The 19,083-nt window shown below is 46.4% G+C and overlaps 2 protein-coding genes across 2 annotated transcripts; both read right to left on the reverse strand.

Moving 5' to 3' along the window:
- timm29 (translocase of inner mitochondrial membrane 29) lies at positions 1-7,598 on the reverse strand. Its single transcript, XM_083637975.1, has 2 exons — positions 7,433-7,598; positions 1-2,075 (listed from the first exon to the last, which is right to left on the reverse strand). The coding sequence occupies exons 1-2, from the start codon at positions 7,539-7,541 to the stop codon at positions 1,390-1,392; spliced, it is 795 nt and encodes a 264-aa protein (XP_083494101.1). The 5' UTR covers positions 7,542-7,598; the 3' UTR covers positions 1-1,389.
- Positions 7,599-9,911: 2,313 nt separating this feature from the next.
- xaf1 (XIAP associated factor 1) lies at positions 9,912-14,974 on the reverse strand. Its single transcript, XM_083637805.1, has 7 exons — positions 14,805-14,974; positions 13,799-13,934; positions 13,506-13,562; positions 12,471-12,702; positions 12,310-12,377; positions 11,391-11,648; positions 9,912-10,189 (listed from the first exon to the last, which is right to left on the reverse strand). Exons 1-7 carry the CDS (start codon positions 14,840-14,842, stop codon positions 10,157-10,159), a joined length of 822 nt encoding a protein of 273 aa, XP_083493931.1. The 5' UTR covers positions 14,843-14,974; the 3' UTR covers positions 9,912-10,156.
- Positions 14,975-19,083: the final 4,109 nt, after the last annotated feature.

Below are 19,083 nucleotides of genomic sequence, written 5' to 3' on the forward strand. Positions count from 1 at the left end.
TTTGAAAATAACACATTTAATATATTCATCCAGAGCAACTCTGTGTGACTGGGTTTTTTTCTGTAACATGGTACAACAAACATGGTACTGTTCACTGCTTACAGAAACAGGTTTTTTCACAGAGAGATCAGTCTTTGCTGCATTATGATATTTGCATTATAATCCATAAAATCAACAGACTTCTGCCATAGGAAGCTCATATCCTTTCCAATCCCCAGAGGATACAGCTTGACATGCTTTTCTTGTGTCGACTAAAGGTCCTTACACATCGGGAGCGTTTTATTTTGTGCGATTAATTCGCACGTCAATAATATTTTCCGTCAGTCAATGCAACCGTGCATACCAACGGCAAAGTTTCGCTGAGCGTTATTGCGGCGTTTATTTTTTCAGACCAAGGTCGATTTTTCAGAAAATCGCTTCCGACGTGTACACATCTATTTGCATCGCAATTTCGTGGTGAATATTCGCATCGCTCTTGGTGTGTAACAGCTTTAAGTCTAATAAATTCTGCAGACTCAGAGGTGTGACCAAGTCAACTCTGCTTGAAACCGAGTCCCATGTCAGTCTCAAGTCTAAATGCAGATTATCAAGTCAAGTCAGTCCAGTATCAATTTAATATCTTCAAGAAGACTCAATATCTAGGAGAGGAAGAGGGCACTGAAAGAGAAGAGGCTAGAGGAGGAGCAGCACGAGAAGGAGGAGGTCACCAGGATGTGCCAAGAAGATGTCCATAAGGCTCAGCCAATCAGATATTATAGGCCATAAGGCTCAGCTAGTGTCCCCTAGAGAGAGAGTGGCGTCAGCGGAGGACCAAAATGCGAGACTCATTAGCCAATGAACAGCCAGGAATGGGTCTCGCGCTACTTTCGCATGCTAAAATAAAGCTGATAATGTACAATTTGATTCAAGAAAAAAAAAAAAACTTTCAAAGTACAACACAAACTGTCCATTTTGCTGCAACTCGACAGTGCTGCTTAATCCAGGACCTTACTTCCTGGAACTCTTGAGAGTAAAAAACTGGTCCATTGGAGTGAATGGAGATGTCGGGACTCTTCTATCTACACGGCTCTGGGCTCAGCCAATCAGATATGATAGGCCATTGGCTGTGAAGAAGAGTGACATTGCTCTCACAGTGCCCCAGTCGCCCAACTTCTCTAACTGCTTCCGACTGTGACCAACCAAAAGTGACTGGTATTTTAAATGAACAAAGCATTATGGGTAAACTAATAAGTCAGAGTCAAGTCCAAGTCATGTAACTCAGGACCCCCCTCTGCTATTGATAGATTCTGTCATTTCTCTGCGCACAGTTGATAATCTGATCATAATATTAGTCTGTGTCCAAGGCATCACGCTGAGCTGAAGGTGAGAAGCGATTGTTCCACACAGCACTTAAGCGTCTGCCTGAGCAGTCTGTTCTTCTTCCAGTGATTCCATTGGCTCTTGTTCTACGTGGCCGCCCTGCTCTGCCGCAGTTGCGTTGACGACTTCCTCCTCCTCCTCCGTCTCCAGCGGCAGCCACGACCCTTTGTGCGAGCTCTCGTTCCTCTCCACCTCCTTGCACCCGAGAGAGGGCGTGGCCTGCATGTGCGCCGGCAGGTGCTTGAACTCTTCCTCGTTGACGTCGTAATCCTTCATCTTCCAGTCCAGGACCCACCAGCGCCCCGCGAAGCCCACGTCCTGCACCCGCTCGGGGAGCTCCCTCCACGGCACCGACAGGTTGGAGCAGCAGGCTTCGTAGAGGCTGGCGTCCGGGTCGTAGTCGGCGCGGCAGACCAGCGTGAGGAGGCCCAGGCTGACGTGGCGCAGGCGGCCCTCGTTGCGGAGCGCCACCAGACGGAGCACGTGGCCGTCGGAGGCGGCGCTGCGGACCCAGGCGGACAGCAGGCCCAGCTGGTTGGCGCGCTCCAGCAGGGCCTGCTGGAAGGAGGCGTCGTCGGGTTTGGTGTGGAAACAGGCCCAGGCGCCGCCCAGGAGGCCCGCGTACACCGAGGCTTTGAGCGGCCGCTCCCAGGCGCCCACCACCACCTCCCGACACGCCTCTTTGTAGTCTGAACACAGGCTGCGACACCACACACCTACACACACACACACAGAGAGAGGAACACACAGGGACAGCGAAGGGAATTAGCTGCTTTGACATGCGAGGAATAAACACCTGGATCAGGATTAGTGTGTGTTTACGTGCACACGAATAAACCGGTTATTATCGGTTACCCGATGATCAAGTGGTCATGTAAACAGCATCCTTTACCGGATAAAGCCCGTTATCGGTTTATGAGAAAACCCATGAACACACCTTTCTGCTGAATCATCATTGCAGCGAGTGAATTGTCCACTCACAGACTTTGAGGTGAGTTACTGCTATTTAATACCAAGTGCATGGAAACGCGGAAATCCGATTATTGCCGGTCACCCGATTATTCTCAGTTATCTGTTTATTGTGTGCATGTAAACGCACTCAATGTGCCACGGTGGCCGGGGGGGGGGCCAAGACTGAGTCTACTCTGCATGTTTTCATCCCAACCAAACACCGTCCACAGCAGCTCCTGTCTCTGAAGAACACACCTCCAACCAGAGAGGAGGAGCTGAAGAGTCCAGTGAGACAGAGAAGGGCTGGGCGATATGCACCAAAAGTCATGTCTCGAATCTAGGGCAGGGTGATAATTCCATTATTATCGTTTATCGTCTTTCAGTGGAATAACATTGTGATGATATGAAGATGTATTAATATCGTGACACAATTCTGCTGTCTGAATTCATGATGACCGGCATAAGTTATTTAAAAACTCTGGGAAAATGACGTATGGTTGGTAGGAAGGAATATTATTTGAAAATGTCAGTATTATCGACACCACGCCAAACATTACCATTTGGTTCAATATGATGAACAATGAACATTAATTTGATTATTCAATGTGATTTTGCATAGATGAACCATATCATGACGCATATCGACTGCGAAAAATACTTATGATTATCATAATTTCGATCATATCGCCCAGCCCTACTCAAATGGATATATACTGTAGCTCAGTATTTTCGACGAAGTGGGCTCAATGTTCAGTTGTAACTTGGTGCTTTCACAAAATGTTAGAGATTTTTGATAACTAATCATCAGTGATGTGGATTTAATGATTAAGTGGGTATAGGTAAGTTCAGAGAATGACTTAACTTGACTGTAATGCAGACAGTCTTTAAAACCAGGAAAAGACAACAGTGCAATCATCACAAATCTAAGCTATCTAGTCTCATATGGATAAAATGTATCCATTATTGTCTTAGTCCATGGGCCAGACCAGATATCGGTACCATATGGGTGGGCAAAACTTTACCTATACTAAATTGTTTATAGGGTCAATATAAGTAAATTAATATATGATAGCCTTTCCACAGGAGTAGCTTTTCATATTTATTGGACATTTTCTTATTTTCCCCTATTTAGTCCATGGGCCAAACACAAAAATTGCACATATCGGTACAACTCAAGTGGACAAATTCTAATCATGATTTTTGAACAGGTATATATCCATAGATGATATTTTAGTATGATAGCCTTTGCAGAATGGCAGCTTTGTCACAGTTATCGGCTCATGAAGTTAGCCAACCCCTACAATAAATTCGATTCTAGGTGCTGATGCATAACCTATTTTAGGCTCAGGACCTTTAACCATGTTCTATGAGAACATGTTTGACAACATTTTAAAGGCTAGCTTCTTAGCTTTCATTTGAGCAGTTGTGTGTCTGTCTGACAAATAAAGAGCTCACATGGGCTCTTCAAAGTGTCAGTGACATTCATTTTTCCAGTTTTCGCCTAAATTATAGTCTTTATTTCAGCACTGTGACATCTAGGAACATCAGAGACACAAACAACAAACACTGGAATACTCATATAGGACTATAGGCTAAGGATTCAGAAAAGGTATAATGAACCCATACTATCCCATCGTGAGGGGTGAATTTGGCCCTTTGAATTTGGTAGAAGAATGCCTTCTCGAGGGAAATGGGCCAGAACCCAAAATGTAAGATATCGGTACCATCCGGGTGGAGAAATTCTACTTGTGATTTTTTTTAATTCCTATTCATCCCTAGATTATCTTTTTATATGATAGACCTTGATGACCATGGTAGCTTATTAGTGCTTAACCACCCCTCCTAAATTATGGACTTATGGGAATTATGGGAAATCATCTTTCTTTCATTATATCCTCTCCCTGGGGTGTCTGGACTACTGACTGTTAATATTACATGTCTAGATATAGGCATGCTATCCTATGATACTATACATACCATACTATACTATACTAGATAGATATATATGCTATACTTAATTGTCTACTAAATTGGCACATTTCCCAGTCAAAAAGAGGGTAAATTGGCACGCTTTTCAGTCAGAAATTGTTTTATTTGTGTTACGGTATATGTACAGCTACATTCAAAATGTTTCCAGTCTTTCAACACAATATTATGACAATCTACCCTTCCTGAGACCATGTCATCCACGAGGGCAACACCATCATCGTCATTCACATCTGAGTCTATCAGCTGTGCAGCAAGCTCTTCTTCACTGTGTTGGTTGGCACATGTTTGTAGTTTGCACAGGTTTGTGCATTTCAGACCGTTATTGAGACATGTGCACTCTGGTGGTTTGCACGACCTCACACACTTGCAGGAGAGCAACTGCAAGACGGCACCTGGTGCTGGGGAACCGTGCACCCACTGGATTTCAAGCTGCCCCTCATCATCTGTGGTCCACCTATGGTCCTTAAAGTACACTCCATTGTTGATATCATGGAAAACTCCTTTGTGAATCCACTCAGTCCAGACCAATATGAGTTTGTCAGCTTGTCAACTGCAACTGTTGCCCCGCCAGATGTAGCCAACCTGCATGATTCCAGCCACAACATCCAGCAGTGGAGGAAACTGCTCTACAGCACTGCCAGCAAAGCCAGTCTGATCAAATTCTTGTTTGAGGAATGGAAAGGACCCAAACACAGATAGAAACTACAAGACAAGGCCTTATATGTTACCTGTGAAGTAATCTGCTTCAAAATCAACAAGAACCAATGGGAGGAGGTAACACAGCTCAAATCCTCTCAGGAAGAAGCTGACACCTGCATGCTAATGCATGCTCTCCATGTAGCAGAGTCTGGCTTCAAGGCAGTGATCATCATGGCAGACACAGATGTCCTGCTACTGACTCTGGGTTGGAGCAAGGACATCCCATGCCCAATGTACCAAAAATGTGGAACACAGAACAAGACAATGTTCCTGGACATCACCAAACTATGCAAATCACGCGGCGATAGTATTGCTGGTGCCTTGATTGGCATGCATGCACACGTTCACTGGCTGCAACACTGTCAGCGCTTTTGCAGGACACGGAAAAGTGGGCACCCTGAACAGACAGGACATATCAAGAAGCCTTCCTTGAGCTCGGCCGTGCTTGGGATGTCTCTAATGAGCTCTTCAAGAAGCTGCTGGAAATCATGTACCACATTATGTACCCTCTACACACATTACAGATGTCAACCTCCTCCGATACCAACTTTTCTGCACCAGACGTGGGGAGGTCGAGTCCAGCCAGCTTCCACCATTTTAGGATTGGCTATTAATGCATTCCATTCATGCAAACGATCAGACTGCAATCTCTAGACGGTCTCTTCAAACCCAGCCATCTGTACCAAGCCCCAAGGACCATGGGTGGACCACAGACGATGAGGGGCAGCTTGAAATCCAGTGGATGCGTGGTTCCCCAGCACCAGACCGTTTTGCAGTTGCTCTCCTGCAAGTGTGTGAGGTTGTGCAAACCACCAGAGTGCACAGGTCTCAATAATGGTCTGAAGTGCACAAACCTGTGCAAACTACAAACATGTGCCAACCAGCAGACTCAGATGTGAATGACGATGATGGTGTTGCCCTCGTGGGTGGCATGGTGTCTCAGGAAGGGTAGATTGTCCTAATATTGTCCTGAAAGACTGGAAACATTTTGAATGTAGCTGTTCATATAATGTAACACAAATAAAACTATTTTTGACTGAGAAACGTGTCAATTTACTCTGTTTTTGACTGAGAAATGTGCCACTTTAGTAGACAAGCATAGTATATCTAGTATAGTATAGTATAGTATGTACAATATCATAGGATAGTTTGCCTATATCTATGTAATATTAACAGTAGTCCAGACACACCCTAGGCAACGGATAATGATAGAAAGATGATTTCCAGGGAGGGCACTTTCCTGGTTTTGAACGACAGCAGTCCATAATTTAAGAGGGGATAAGCACTAATAAGCTACCAGTCATCAAGGTCTATCATATAAAAACATAATCTAGGGATGTATATGAATTTAAAAAATCACAAGTAAAATTTGCCCACCTGGCTGGTACCGATATGTTACATTTAGGGCTCTGGCTCATTTCCCTTGAGAAGTCACTCTTCTACCTTAAGGGCCAAATTCACTCCTCACGATGGGATAGTATGGGCACATTATACCTTTTCTGAATCCTTATAGTCCTGTGAGTATTCCAGTGTTTGTTGTTTGTGTCTGTGATGTTCCTAGATGCCACAGTGCTGAAATAAAGACTATAGCTTAGGCGAAAATTGTGGAAAAATGAATGTCACTGACACTTTGAAGAGCCCATGTGACCTCTTTATTTGTCAGACAGACTCACAACTGAGCTCAAATGAAAGCTAAGAAGGCCCTTTAAAATGCTGTCAAACAAGTTCTCATGGAACATGAGTAGGTAGGCTACTGAAAATCTGCATAGAATAGGGTATGCATCAGCGCCTAGAATCCCATTTATTTTAAGGGCTGGCTAACTTCATGAGCTGATAACTGTGACAAAGCTACCATTCTGCAAAGGCTATCATACTAAAATATCGTCTATGGATATATACCTGTTCAAAAATCATGATTAGAATTTGCCCACTTGAGTGGTACCGATATGTCAAATTTTGGGGTTTGGCCCATGGACTAGTAGTAGCGTTTGTGCGCACGCACGCACGCACGCACGCACACACACACACACACACACACACACACACACACACACACACACACACACACACACACACACACACACACACACACACACACACACACACACACACACACACACACACACACACACACACACACACACACACACACACACACACACACACACACACACACACACACAATACCCGTATGTGACAAGCTAGCTACTAGAAGCTATATAACGGTACATTTGAGAATTGAGATGAACACACTTGACACGTGATATGATTGAGAAGTGAACCAATGAATGTCTGCACTCTGCAGTGTGGGATAAAGTCACGACACGTCACATTATTACGTTTGCTCTCGGCAAGTGAGGTTATGTTATGACATGTGCAGCATGCTATGCTAACGTCATTTAGCTTAGCCTGTTAGTGTGTGTGTGTTTCTCACCGGCTCTGCTGTTCTTCAGCCTCTCCCAGCGGCTGCTTCTGAGCGGAGCTGCGGCGGCGGGCTCTGCCACAGCGCAGAACAGCCTCCTCGTCACCCACCACACAGACATCGAGCTCCTGTAAGGTCCCTTCACACAGGAGAAAACACCAAGGACACAAGCAAGCTAGTACCAGCAAGCAAGCCTAGCCAACCCGTGTCACCATAATACCCAGAGTGCCTTGCGGCACAGAGACGAGCCAGAGAAGGTACGAATCGTGCATTCCTTTATAACTGGGAACTGGTAATCTTACCGGTTCAAAGTTCATGAGCTGGGACGTGACGTCACTAGAGCTGGTATTTCCCATTCCAAACTCGTAGGACCCTCAGCAGCCCCGACCTAAAAAAAAATCCCAGATGGCTGATCCGCGCAACAACAGTAGTTATAATCGTATAAATGCTATTTAGCACTTCCGTCTTGTTTGTGTCTCATTAAATCAGCTGTAGGCTACACACAGCACGGCCTACTTCTATCTGTGTGGACATGAGGCTGCACTACCATTGGTAGAGATGTGTCACCGCAGGCAATGGTAGCTACTAGCAACTCTCCTGAGTGGGCCTGTGTGGAAAACCATGGGCAAAACCCACGTGACAAAATTACAGGAAGTGAGTTGAAGTCGGGGTGTCTTGCTTGAAATCCCATCGTCTTTGGCCGAGCAGTCGAGAAAACAGTAACAACTTAAAAAGTTAAACTGATTTAAATCAGTGTCTGTTTGTCTGCGCACAATTGCTCAACTTTGCATCACTGATGACATCACTCACTGATGACATCACAATGATTGTGCACAGACATACACTGCTGGAATCTTTTTGACATCATCAGTGATGCAAAGTTGTATGTCTGCGCACAATAGACCCTTCTCACGGGGGCCATTTTGTGTCGAGAAGCCAGGGTAAACACAGGTGCAAGCAAAACACTAATGAGGGTTTCCAACTTCCATGATTGTAATTTGGAAACCCTCATTAGTGTTTTGCTTGCACCTGTGTTTACCCTGGCTTCTCGACACAAAATGGCCCCCGTGAGAAGGGTCTATTGATCAACTTTGCATAACTGATGACATCACTCACTGATGACATCACAATGATTGTGCGCAGACATACATACAGACACTCCTGGAATTATTAGATATAGATATTATTTTAAATGCATTTTGCACTATCAGCCCAACACAGTCCCAAACAGCTCTTTGGCTTGCTCGATTAAATATATATTTCTACTTGAAGACGGAGTGCCTTAGTTTTATTCCATGGTAGTCTGCATCAAAACCTGGGGACTGACATCATGCAAGCAAGACCTCCTGGATTCTGTTTGTCTAATACTATTACCTGCACCACTAATGAGCACCTGTCGGATGAGCCATCAGATCCATGCAGCGCTTCCCTCTTTACTACTAGCTCTTTGGCTTGTATTTGTCTGTTAAACCAAATTGCCTTGATGGATTAATAAAGCTGTATTGAATTGAATGGAGCCTCATGGTTTGAATGAGAGCTTAGAATTAAATTCTTTCTTATAACGTGGGCGGTGTGTTTATCTATTTTTTCTATATGCATATATATATATTTGATGGTCCACATATATATCTCTTTTAATATATATGTATAAATTTATTGGTCCACACATATATATTGAAATGCTTTTTACTTTTCTATTATAGCCTACTTTATGGCTTAACATGTATTGTATTTTGACTGACTCCCTGGTGTGGATGTTTTCTCCTCACTTTAGACATCTCGTCTCTTATCATTGTGTGAATTTATATATCTAAGACAACTTCGAAGCATTAGTCTTCAATCTTTATTATTAGTATGTCTTAACTTGTTTTTTTACAATAATGTGTATGTATAAAATATGATCTTTTGTAATCTAGATGCCTTTAATACTGGTAGAGATTGTGCACCGTTCAAGACTCTGTCCTGTTCCTTTTAGAACTGATTGACTGATTGATTTATGCGTTCAGAGGCGGGCCGTTCTATCACACGGCCCTACAAAGGTGTGTGTGATCACTCATTTTCATGAATGAACCTGATGAAGCATCTGCGAATGCGAAACGCGTTGTACCTGTGAGCTGTTGCAAATAAATGCCACGTGAAAAGTTGGTCCAAGTCTGAGGAGTTTGTGCGGTCCGCTGGACTCTTAGTCTAGTGTTTGTTTATTTCTTATTCAGTGTAATTTTTCTTGCTGTGACCAGCACCTCCCGCTCTGGATGTGCACGAGTGCTCTACTTCTGTATTGAATTGAGTTGACGTTTCCTGCGTCTGCTGCTCGGTGTGCGAGATCACACAGCATCCTTGTGCCGCTGAATGTTCCAGCGTTGTCAAGTAAATCACTGTATAATAATGAAAAACCAAAAAACTTCTGAACACTTTTAATAGTTGGTTTCAATATAAACTATTATGAATGTACACCAACAAACATGAACATTACTCACTGTGATGTTGCCAATTTAACATGTCCAATCAATGTGCTGGTTCAAACAGTGAGATCAACAGTAGAGAGTAACAGAATTATAGTCAAGAGTCTGACTGTAGAATTTACTTTAGGCCACCAATGATAGTATTGCATTTTGAACCAAACAGAAAGTCTAATAACTTTAACTTATCTAAAAATATTACATTTTCAGTGTAAATGTGCAAAACTTGTATGGCATCGTATCCACTGTTGGTATCCAGTGTCTGTAGATCTCTTCTTTATTTCAAGAGGATGTGGATTTGGCACTTGGCCTGAAAACAGGAGGGAGAAAAAAAGACTTAAATTAAGTATAACCTTCACAAGCCAAATATCTTTGTTGTTATTAAGCTATCTTCTGTACAGGAATCCAGTCTGCATATGTTATGAGTATGGCATTAGACAGTCATCTAGGTTTCTCCATTAATCAAATCTTTACAAATCTGTTTTATTCTAAAAAAAAAAAAGCGTAAAGCTGCACCAGGCAGGGGAGGAGGCGGGTGGTTCGACGACACACACTCTTTGTAAGTTAAGGCTTATTTATGCTTGATGACAGTGCCTGGTGTGTGTTCCTTACCTCATGCCAGCAGTGTGATGAGGGGCAGGGCCAGATGACGGTGCCTGGTGTGTTTCCTTCCTTACCTCATGCCAGCAGTGTGATGAGGGGCAGGGCCAGATGACAGTGTCTGATGTGTGTTCCTTCCTTACCTCATGCCAGCGTAGTGTGATGAGGGGCAGGGCCAGATGACAGTGCCTGGTGTGTGTTCCTTACCTCGTGCCAGCGTAGTGTGATGAGGGGCAGGGCCAGATGACAGTGCCTGGTGTGTGTTCCTTACCTCATGCCAGCGTAGTGTGATGAGGGGCAGGGCCAGATGACAGTGCCTGGTGTGTGTTCCTTACCTCGTGCCAGCGTAGTGTGATGAGGGGCAGGGCCAGATGACAGTGCCTGGTGTGTGTTCCTTACCTCGTGCCACCGTAGTGTGATGAGGGGCAGGGCCAGATGACAGTGTCTGGTGTGTGTTCCTTACCTCGTGCCAGCGTAGTGTGATGAGGGGCAGGGCCAGATGACAGTGCCTGGTGTGTGTTCCTTACCTCGTGCCACCGTAGTGTGATGAGGGGCAGGGCCAGATGACAGTGTCTGGTGTGTGTTCCTTACCTCGTGCCAGCGTAGTGTGATGAGGGGCAGGGCCAGATGACAGTGCCTGGTGTGTGTTCCTTACCTCGTGCCAGCGTAGTGTGATGAGGGGCAGGGCCAGATGACAGTGTCTGGTGTGTGTTCCTTACCTCGTGCCAGTGTAGTGTGATGAGGGGCAGGGCCAGATGACAGTGTCTGATGTGTGTTCCTTACCTCATGCCAGCGTAGTGTGATGAGGGGCCGGGCCAGATGACAGTGCCTGGTGTGTGTTCCTTACCTCGTGCCAGCGTAGTGTGATGAGGGGCAGGGCCAGATGACAGTGCCTGGTGTGTGTTCCTTACCTCGTGCCAGCGTAGTGTGATGAGGGGCAGGGCCAGATGACAGTGGGGGCAGGTGCTGATCTGGTCTGGGTCTCCTGTCTGTCTCCAGGGCTCCCTGCTGGGCCTGCCAGACAGGGAGGCCGCCTTCAAGGAGCTGCTGAGCCCACTGGCCTCCTCCCTGTACAGCTGACCCTGCTCCTCCACCTCCCTGTAGATATCACCATCCACCTCCCCGTCTGCCTTCTCCTCCTCAGCCTCTCCCACGGGAACACACTCCAGCTAGTTGTTGGGTTAAAGACAGAGGCGTTACTTGAGTAGCACACGTTAATAACCTGATGTCAGATATGGCTCCCCCGCAGGATTGGGGGATGTTTTATCCACAGTGGAAGTGGTCCCTCGGAAATGTGCTTTGGTACATAAGAGAAGCTGCATGAAATAGGCCACGCCCATCACGGGGGAAAGCTCTCCATTCACTCCCAGACACCAGCGTCATTTTCCTTGAATTAAACATAGCTAAAAGCTGTTGTGTGGTGGGGCTGCGCAGACAACAAATGTAAAACATCGCCAATTAAAGTTTTGTTGTACTCCCGAGCAAAACAAGGAAGCCATTGAGAATTGGCAAGAAGAAAAATGTGGCTCTAGCTGTCAAGGAAGTAAGTTGGAGTATTCATGTTCTGTATATATGATCTTTGTGTGCAACACCCACGCACGCGACATAGAAGAATGCCAGGATTGGGGGGGAGTTTGTGCTTCCCCCCGTTTTGGGGCGTGGTTTCTGAATGATGACGCGCTCTGCAGTGTCTCTATAGCTTGGTACTTGGTCTGAAAAGTGTGTGAACCCCTGGTCTAAATTATTAATTGTAAAAAATAGTTGGCGATTCATTTTCTGCTGATCGACTTAATCAGGTCTAACAGGAAAGTGCTTAGAAAAAGATTGTACCTTGTGTTCGTCTATATCTTCAGCTGGGAATGATGCCTTACAGCCACTGCAAGTCATTGACGTTTGCCCTAGGGAAATAAAACAGCCAAGGTTAAGACGAGGGAGAAAAGTCTCTGGGATAGTTAGAGGTTTTTCTGCTGAATCCTCATGACCTTACTTACTCTCGTTAGGCCCGCGGTTGGCGGTGATGAGCGGAGGATCTGAGGAAGCGGCTGCAGTCTGGGGACAGGTGTAGCCGTGCTCCAGCTGGTCCTTGAGGATGACGTAGCGGCCGCAGTCTGCGCAGCGCTCGGTACGGCTCCCGCAGGCCTGGCGGTGCTCGGCCAGCTCTCTGCACGGCGCCTCCAGCTGGCAGAACTCACAGCACTGCAAGCGCTCCGCACACACCTCTGCCTGGGGGGGGGGTGGGAGAGACAGGTGTGCAGCGGAGGGCCAGGGTCAGGCTGATGTGAGGGTCAGGATCATGTCAGGGTCAGGCTGAGGTGAGGGGTCGTTACTGGCCTTTTAATACCTCTGATGTGATGGATACTGTATGAGGCAGTTTGAGCCAGATTTGTTCTAGGCAGTCGTGGCCTAAAAGGACAGCCTGGATCTCAGGATACAGTAACCGCCCCCCTTCTTAAGTCATCTTGGCATCTCAGGGCTTGTGGACACTTGGATTACGGCAGGTGAGGAGTAAGGGCGTGTGTCCACCTAGAGTCTTTTCCTCAGGTCCAGCGTCTTTTTTCAGTTGTTTCCAATGGGGGGAGAGCGTATGCGAGCGCACACGGACGTCTATAGAAAGTGCGCTGCGCCCAGCGTCTATTTTCAAAGCGCTCCGGTGTTTTTGTGCGCCGGCTCCCAGCGCTCCCAGCTGAGAATAATTTAACTTTTCAGAAAGACGCTGGTGTCGGGTGCTCGTTTTCTGGCAACTAATCATATGGAGAAACTATCGCAACAGAGACAGAAAGGCTCAATTGTGGGAGCAGATTGGCTACACTTAATATTTCTGGTGAGTGTTGTTGTTTTTTACGTTTGAAAGTTGGACCCCATCCACTTTAATTGTTTAGGAGGATTCTGTAACAGTGTTTTGCTGTGAAACTGAAGGTTTTGTGGACTTATCAAACTTCACCCGCCCTTCCATCAGCATGAGGGTGAGTAGCTAATGACTGAATTTTCTGAACTTATCTTTGAAGTAACCCTGGACCTTAACTTACCTCATGATCCATCAGGTGGCACCGCTCCATCTTCTGGTTACATTTGGAGCATCTCACCTGCCAGAGAAACAGTTATAAAGCTCAGTGCTCACAGAGACGCCCACACATGACCTGTGCGCGCACGCGCGCGTGTGTGTGTGTGTGTGTGTGTGTGTGTGTGTGTGTGTGCGTGCGTGCGTGCGTGCGTGCATGCGTGTGTGCGTGCGTGCGTGCGTGCGTGCGTGCGTGCGCGTGCGTGCGCGCGTGTGTGCGTGCGTGTGTGTGTGTGTGCGTGCGTGCGTGTGCGCGTGTACCTGGGTGTGCTGCTCCTCCCTGTGCTGGTCCAGTTGCTCTCTGGGAACGGACTCGTCACAGTCGGGACAGAGACACAGGAAGCGGCGGCAGTGGGGCTCGTGCAGAGCGAAGTTGGACTCGGCCACCTCCTTGTGGCTTAAACAGACAGAGAGGCTGGCTTATACTTATTGAAATATTCACGAGACAAGGGTCTATAATATGATTTTCACACCATGGGGTGGCATTAAAACTGTCCAGCATTGTCATCGAAGGCCTTTATTGACCTCTACTGGTGACTTGTGGGAATGACAATAACACTGACAGAATTAATTTATTCCCACACCTGAATTGATTGGCAGTTGGAAACTCTCACACGTGTTTACCCTGCCAGACACAAAATGCCTGCTGTGAAAAAGACCCATTAGACTCAAATTAAGTAATTAGTAGAATATTGAAAAGTAACACACATGTCCTGTCCCCAATAAAACTATACAGCCTTTAAAAAAGGAATTATCATGTGGTGTGAGTGGTTTAAATGGAGACGACAGCTTTCCGCTGCTGAGAAAAAACCTCAGAGGTGGAGGATGATGAAGCATCGTGAAAATGAAAGCGTGATTGTTGCAGTTTAAAAGTAGGCCTACGTGAAGTTCCACACGGTCCTGTTTCGAACAGAGCATTTCAGCTAGGCTATGTTGTGTTACCTCAAGCTAAGTGAATGGCGATTGATAATTGAGAACAATTAACGTTTAGAAGTTGAAATTGTATCATGATGTTGCTGTAAATGCACGCAATACACAGTGTATTGACGTCATGCAAGCATGTCGAATTGAAAGATAGGTCGTAGCAAAAGTGTACAAGCAAAACCACATTTCACTGATATTTTGAATAGAGTTTGGCGTGGCCACCACTATTCGTCACGTAGGTGACGTGCCGGCGGCGGTGTCCGCAAAGTCCTAGCCTGGTTTACCAGGCTAGCAAAGTCCTACTGTCTACTGCAAATCAAACCAAATAAGATCATTCCCTCACCATTGGCCGCAGATGCGTGTTGCTGCTTTGTTGTCCATCTTGGAGAGTGTTTGACTGGTGGTCCAGTGACAAAACCAGCGGAATCTGATGTTCCTGAATCCTGACAGTGTTCCTTGACTTTCAGTTGACCAGAAATGAAAGTGAAATTATCACGTCTGCTTTTACGTCAGTCACAGGTCACAAGGTCTGTGTGTGTGTGTGTGTGTGTGTGTGTGTGTGTGTGTGTGTGTGTGTGTGTGTGTGTGTGTGTGTGTGTGTGTGTGTGTGTGTGTGTGTGTGTGTGTGTGTGTGCGTGTGCGTGTGCGTGTGCGTGTGCGTGTGCGTGTGCGTGTGCGTGTGTGCAGCGCCGCTGCTGGCCATTTGGCGTACATTTTTTCATTGTGCCAATGAAACACCCCCCCCCCCCCCACACACACACACACACACACACACAAGAAAAAAATCACAAATGCAATCTTGCCAAAAAATAATGTGTGAATGGCAGTCATGTGATGTCCCTGTGTGTGTGTGGTGTGTGTGTGTGTGTGTGTGTGTGTGTGTGTGTGTGTGTGTGTGTGTGTGTGTGTGTGTGTGTGTGTGTGTGTGTGTGTGTGTGTGTGTGTGTGTGTGTGTGTGTGTGTGTGTGTGTTGAGAAATCTGGTAATAGTAATTCCGTTATGTTTTAAGATGCCTGAATTATTTCATGTTAGAAGCAGAGCCGCTTTATTTTGAAACTCCAAGAAGGAAGTATCTGCCCTATGCAGGGAAGTAGGCTACAGTAGCTTAACTACGATCAAGTGTCTCGCAAGATGGACTGAAAAGTCTGCTGTTCATCTCCCTTTCTGCTGCACCATGTTGAAGAACTTAATGTTCAATTTGAACAACACCCGTTCTGATCATTATAGAGCAAGATGATGGCTTCACTACACAACACTGTATTTACTAGGGGGGCACACTATTTTAAAGTGAGAGCAAAATTAAGAGGCTAGATCTATAAAGACATATTATATTAATATCCTCTTTACTGTGCTGTTGCTTTACAATGATACAAAAAATAAATGTCTCCCCGCATAATATATATTCTGCATACAGGTCACATGGCAGAATACTGCTCAATTCAATACAATGGCTCATCTACACAAACATCACTTAGCCTACAGGGGAGTTACTTACCCATTCACTTGAATAGAACTGTCCCCAAAGTCTAGCCCCAATCTAGCCCCAATGCAAAATGTGAACGTTGTGTTGAAGTTATGTCTCTTCCTTCTATATAGCACACAGAGAGGAAGCAAATTGTTGCATTTCTGATCAACTGTGTCATATATCATGTTATTTATGAGGGCTTTAAAACATCAATGACAGATGAATAGATCTGGGGGCCGGGGCTATTTTTCAAATTTTCTTTTTTTTTTTTATACCGAGGTCACGGTGTCCTCAATGGTAGTTACGGGCATGGATGCGGATGAAAGATTCAGGAAGACACCCGAGACACAGAGGAGAAAACAAGAAGGCAGAGTAGGCATGTATGTATTTTATATTCCTCCTTCTGATACTTGGTTGTTGTCCTTCTTTTCTCTCCCTCTTTTCCCCTCTTCCTCTCTTTTACCAGCCGGACATGATCCAGAAAAAAGGTCAGCTGCTCTGGGGAAACTGCAAAGTGGAGACCGGCGGCTCTGGTGGGATCGTGCTCCGGCAGCCTCGCCTGGCCCCGGCCTCGCCCGCGGCCCTTAAAGCTCCACAAGTTCCGGAAGTCCGGAACCGGCGCCAGAAGGAAAATCAGTGGCACTTCCCTCTCCATTCTCAACTCCTACCCCCCCCCCGCATAGCCCCACACCCCAGCAAGAAGCCACCGGACAAGACTTCAGCGAGCGAGGACTCCCAGAACCTGAGCAAGAGGGTGTGCACCGAACACAACAGCGCCGGCTGTTCTGCCACCAGCAGCCTACTTGAGAAGCAGCTTCGTCAGCAGCCTGAATTTGCGGTTTCAGGCTGTTCAAACAGCCGTTCCTCTAGTCCCACTGTCTCTTCCAGCCGGGACTCCCCACCCGCCTCCCCTCTGTACAACTCCTCTTCCTTCCTAGCAACTACAGGGCCTCATAGAAATGGCGTCTCTAGCACAAGCCACCGCCCTTTCCTCAACACGTTAGAAATGCTCAGGCAGTCAGGTCTGCTGGACATTGCGCTGCGCACTCGGGCGCTGCTGCGCCGGAGCAACGACGGTGCCGCGTCTATGTGCCGACAGGCCGCAGTGCCGACAGGTCGCAATGCCGATAGCCCACAAGCAGAACCAGCTGAGCGAGGCAGCGTGCAGCGTGTCGGTGGAGCTAACCTCTCCCAGCCCCCACGCCAAACCTAACCTCCCCCATGCCTAAACCTAACCTCCCCCAGACCCTAACCCAAAACCTAACCTCTCCCAGCCCCCACGCCAAACCTAACCTCCCCCCATGCCATGCCTAAACCTAACCTCCCCCAGACCCTAACCCAAAACCTAACCTCTCCCACCCCCACGCCTAAACCTAAGGTCGGCATTGCGGGTGGTCGGCATAGCGGGTGGACCCCAGCAACGACACCACGCGCCGCATCGTCCAGCTGCGGCAGCACACCCAGCGACTGTGCCAGGCCGCCATGCAGCCCACGGGCGGCAGCGCGGCCTGGAAACATCTCCACCGGGCCATGGCCGAGTCCGGCAGCTACCCCGACCTCAGGATACTGCCAAATGAGCAAGTGGCCTCTCGTCCAGATTCAGCGAGTCATCCGGAGAGCCCTTCCATAGGAGGGACCAAAGGCAGGGAGCACAAGGCTTGTGGAAAACCCTCAGAGAAAGTCACCTTTGTGCCTGCTGACAGTTCCACCGGTTAGGATGTTCTCCAGAGGACGAGTTCTCAGGGGCTGCTCATTGGAAGACCAGAAACTCCATGGTTTTAGCAGTTGCGGTCATCTTTTTTGGCTATTATATTTGGCTTTAAAGACCCCCTAAAGTCCAAAATGTGTTTTTCTTAATGTTTATGTACCCTAAAAAGAAACATCCTTACGATACTGACTTGTATCTGTGCAAAGTTTGTCACTAGAGTAGAGAGGTGTTTTTACACTCCTCAACTGAAGTTGAGGAGAACTGAACTGCTGTTTGGTGGTTGGTGAGGTGGGAGCGCTAGGCCTGGAATATTTGCATATTTGAATATTCATAGAATCCAGAATTTCTCAATGAGGCAGAAAGAATAGATGCGCTTCCAGCCGCCTTTTCAGATTTTTTTTTTCGTTTTTACTTTATAGGCTATGTGGGAAAACCTTGTCAAATAAAATATTAATAATTTTAACGTGTGTTTTTTTTTTTACATACTGGTGACTTTGGGGGGTCTTTAAAGGAGTATCACTGGCTACTTAGGCCCAGTTTGATCAGGATCACACAATTTCTCTGCAGGTCAATAGAAATCCAGTGGTGACTGTAGTTTTTGTATCTATTGTAACATGTTTCTGTCCACGTGTAAAACTTCTGGTCCCGGCCGCCCGTTGCATTTCACTGGAGTAAAGTGTCGGACATCTGGAAGCCGAGCCCTGATTAACACGCAAGTGCAACCTAATAATCCTCTGACTGTATCCAATATCACATTGCGTTCTTTCTATATTAAAAAAAAGGATTGTGAACCACTTGAAGGATAGTGATGACTTTAAAGTCTTTCCCAGGAGATACAGGGACTTGGTTTACACAGTGACAACTCTGATATATTGTTGTTATTTCTATTATTGTTCAGCTCTCAGAATCTTTTGGTTGTCATGTCAGCTCACATCCATTCAGGGTAAAGGTGAATCAAACCCATCTCTTCATAGAAGCTGAACTAGTTTGTTTCCAACACCCTGCTTCATCACCAGAGAGCTAGCCGCCCCCAAAAATGTCGTGCCTTCGGTGCCTGCCTCAAAGACATTGCTGAACACTGAAGCGTGGCAGTTGAAGGGAAAGGGCGTGGCGGAGGCCATATTGGTGCTTTATGTCGCAGGGGAGCGCTCCATAACATCATAGACTGTGCACTACTACACTTGAACTCGGTTCCTTTATTCAGTTCACATGTAACATTTGTGGGAATGGACGCAATTTACACTCTTGAAGATAATAATTTGTACTATTTCCTCTCATATGCCGAATCTTTGTACCTACTGTATGTCGACTTTCATGGTATTATAGTTTTATTTGCACCAAGCCTCAAATATGTGGTGTTCTGTTAACTGGCCATCTGTTTTACTCATTAGATGGACCACAGTTTATACTGTAAGTTGTTTGAGAGAGAGAGAGAGAGAGAGAGAGAGA

Source organism: Poromitra crassiceps, assembly GCF_964638095.1.
Source record: "Poromitra crassiceps genome assembly, chromosome: 5".
NCBI lineage: Eukaryota > Metazoa > Chordata > Actinopteri > Beryciformes > Melamphaidae > Poromitra > Poromitra crassiceps.